General features: G+C 55.4%; 1 protein-coding gene across 1 annotated transcript; it reads left to right on the top strand.

Annotated features, from left to right (window-relative positions):
- The first annotated feature begins 591 nt into the window (after positions 1 to 591).
- ADO (2-aminoethanethiol dioxygenase) lies at positions 592 to 1,595 on the top strand. Its single transcript, XM_018576667.1, is given in 2 exon segments — positions 592 to 1,339; positions 1,341 to 1,595. Coding segments are annotated over 2 exon segments (603 nt in total). The 5' UTR covers positions 592 to 946; the 3' UTR covers positions 1,551 to 1,595.
- Positions 1,596 to 2,157: the final 562 nt, after the last annotated feature.

Below are 2,157 nucleotides of genomic sequence, written 5' to 3'. Positions count from 1 at the left end.
CAGTTGGCGACTTCTGCGCACTGTACGCTACAGCATGCACTGACCACGTTCCCAGTTGCTTCCACTTTGTTATAATACTACTAACAGGTGACCGTGGAATATTTAGTAGCAAATACATTTCAGGGAACACCTGAATCCGATGATTTGGAGGGGTGCCCTAATACTTTTGGTAATATAGTGTACATTCTGAAGAAGATTGAGAACCGGCACGTGGGTTTGTTTTTTGCATGGACGTACATAGCATGTCCCTTTTGCATTAAAGTGCCTGCTCCCAATTTTCTTTAGGTGTAGTTCCACTTTAGGACATTTTTTGCTTATCCAGGAGTTCGGCTTTAACAGTGTGCAGATTATATATATATATAGTGTGTGTGTATATAGGCCGGGCTATGTAACATTACACAGGCACAAGCAGCGATTACAGCATGACATTGCCATTCAACTCTTGAAAAAACACAGAGCAATGTCAAAGTCAATGGACTTTGGCACAAATCATTCGCTCGGACCTCCTAGTGCGGCCTCTCCTCCGTCGTCTCGCACGCACAGACCGCCGCGGGGCACTCTAGGAGATGTAGTCCCTTGCTGCTCTCTCTTCTCAGATCGTCAGCCAACTATCCCCCCCGGGGAGGCCAGCATCCAGCTGTAGTAGATAAACACACGGATTTCCGCCCGGAGGTGCCGGGAAGAGGACTGTACGTGCCGCCTGCATAGGAGGACACTATAACAGGGGACGGCCGTGGACTACATGTCCCAGAGTGCAGAGCGGCTGGCAGAGCGCTGGCCGGGGAGACGTGTGTTTGCTATTTGCATGGATGGGTGGCGGAGGAGCTTCCCGTACGCGGTGTGAATGAGAGAGCGGAGAAGGGGCGAAGTATCCGTCAGCCTCGTGTCGGGGATGTGCTCCTGGCCCCGGGAGTTGGGCAGCCGATAGACGCCGCCAAAGAGGGCGATGCCTCGGGACGACATGAACTCCCCTCTCATCCAGAAGATTGCCCGCCAGGCCCTGCTGACTTTCCGCGGCCTGGGCTCGGCCGACGCCGGTAAAGGCTTCTCGGAAAACCTGACGCAGCTGAGGAAGCTGGTGAGCGAGATCCGAGCCGAGGACCTAAAGATCCGGCCACGGAAGAACGCGGCCGCTCCCCCCATCTCCGTGCCGCACAACCCGCCCGTCACCTACATGCACATCTGCGAGACGGAAGCCTTCAGCATGGGGGTGTTTCTGCTGAAAGGCGGCACCAGCATCCCGCTGCACGACCACCCGGGGATGCACGGCATGCTCAAGGTGCTGTACGGCAAGGTGCGCATCATGGGCTTCGACAAAATGGAGGCGGCGCCGACTGACCTGCCTCCCTTTTTTGGACGACGGCCGGGACTGTCACTACTACAAGCTGCTGCTGCCGGCCTCCCCCGAGCACACCGACACCGGGGAGGCCGACCAGCAGGCTGGAGCGGACGGCGTGCACCCCCGGGAGATGTGGCTGCTGGAGATCCCGCAACCCGATGACTTCTGGTGCGGGGGCGAGCCCTACCCGGGTCCTAAAGTGTCCATGTGACCCCTCTACTACCTCCCTATGGGGCCCCACCTCTTCCACTTGTCACTGCTAGACAACTGGTCAGTCATCAGAAGAGATGGACCCAGTGACCCCCTGCAACTAGGGTCATGATCATCCCACCTCTTCCTCCATTCAAACATAAAACTGGTCAGTTAGAGAGATGGGCCACTGCTCCTAGGGTCTGGCCCCTGCAACTAGGGTCATGATCATCCCCACCTCTTTCACCAATCATAGACAGCTAGGGAACTGGTCAGTTATAATGTGAGATGGGCCACTGCCCCCTGCCACTAGGGTCATGATCATCCCCACCTCTTTCTCTATACAGACTCCTGACATACAACTGGTCAGTTATAAAGAGAGATGGGCCACTGCCCCTGGGGTCTGACCTGCAACTAGAGTCATGATCATCCCCACCTCTTTTACCAATCATAGACAGCCAGGGAACTGGTCAGTCATAAGGCGAGATGGGCCCCTGCACCCAGGTGTCATGATCATCCCACCTCTATACAGACTCCTGACATAAAACTGGTCAGTTATAAAGAATGATGGGCCACTGCCCTTGGGGTCTGACCTCTGCAGCTAAGGTCATGATCATTCCACCAATCAC

The sequence above is a fragment of the Nanorana parkeri genome, unplaced genomic scaffold (genome assembly GCF_000935625.1).
Source record: "Nanorana parkeri isolate BGI_ZX_2015 unplaced genomic scaffold, ASM93562v1 scaffold73, whole genome shotgun sequence".
NCBI lineage: Eukaryota > Metazoa > Chordata > Amphibia > Anura > Dicroglossidae > Nanorana > Nanorana parkeri.
Note: the sequence above shows the minus strand (reverse complement) of the source record. Positions and strands in the feature narration are given on the sequence as shown.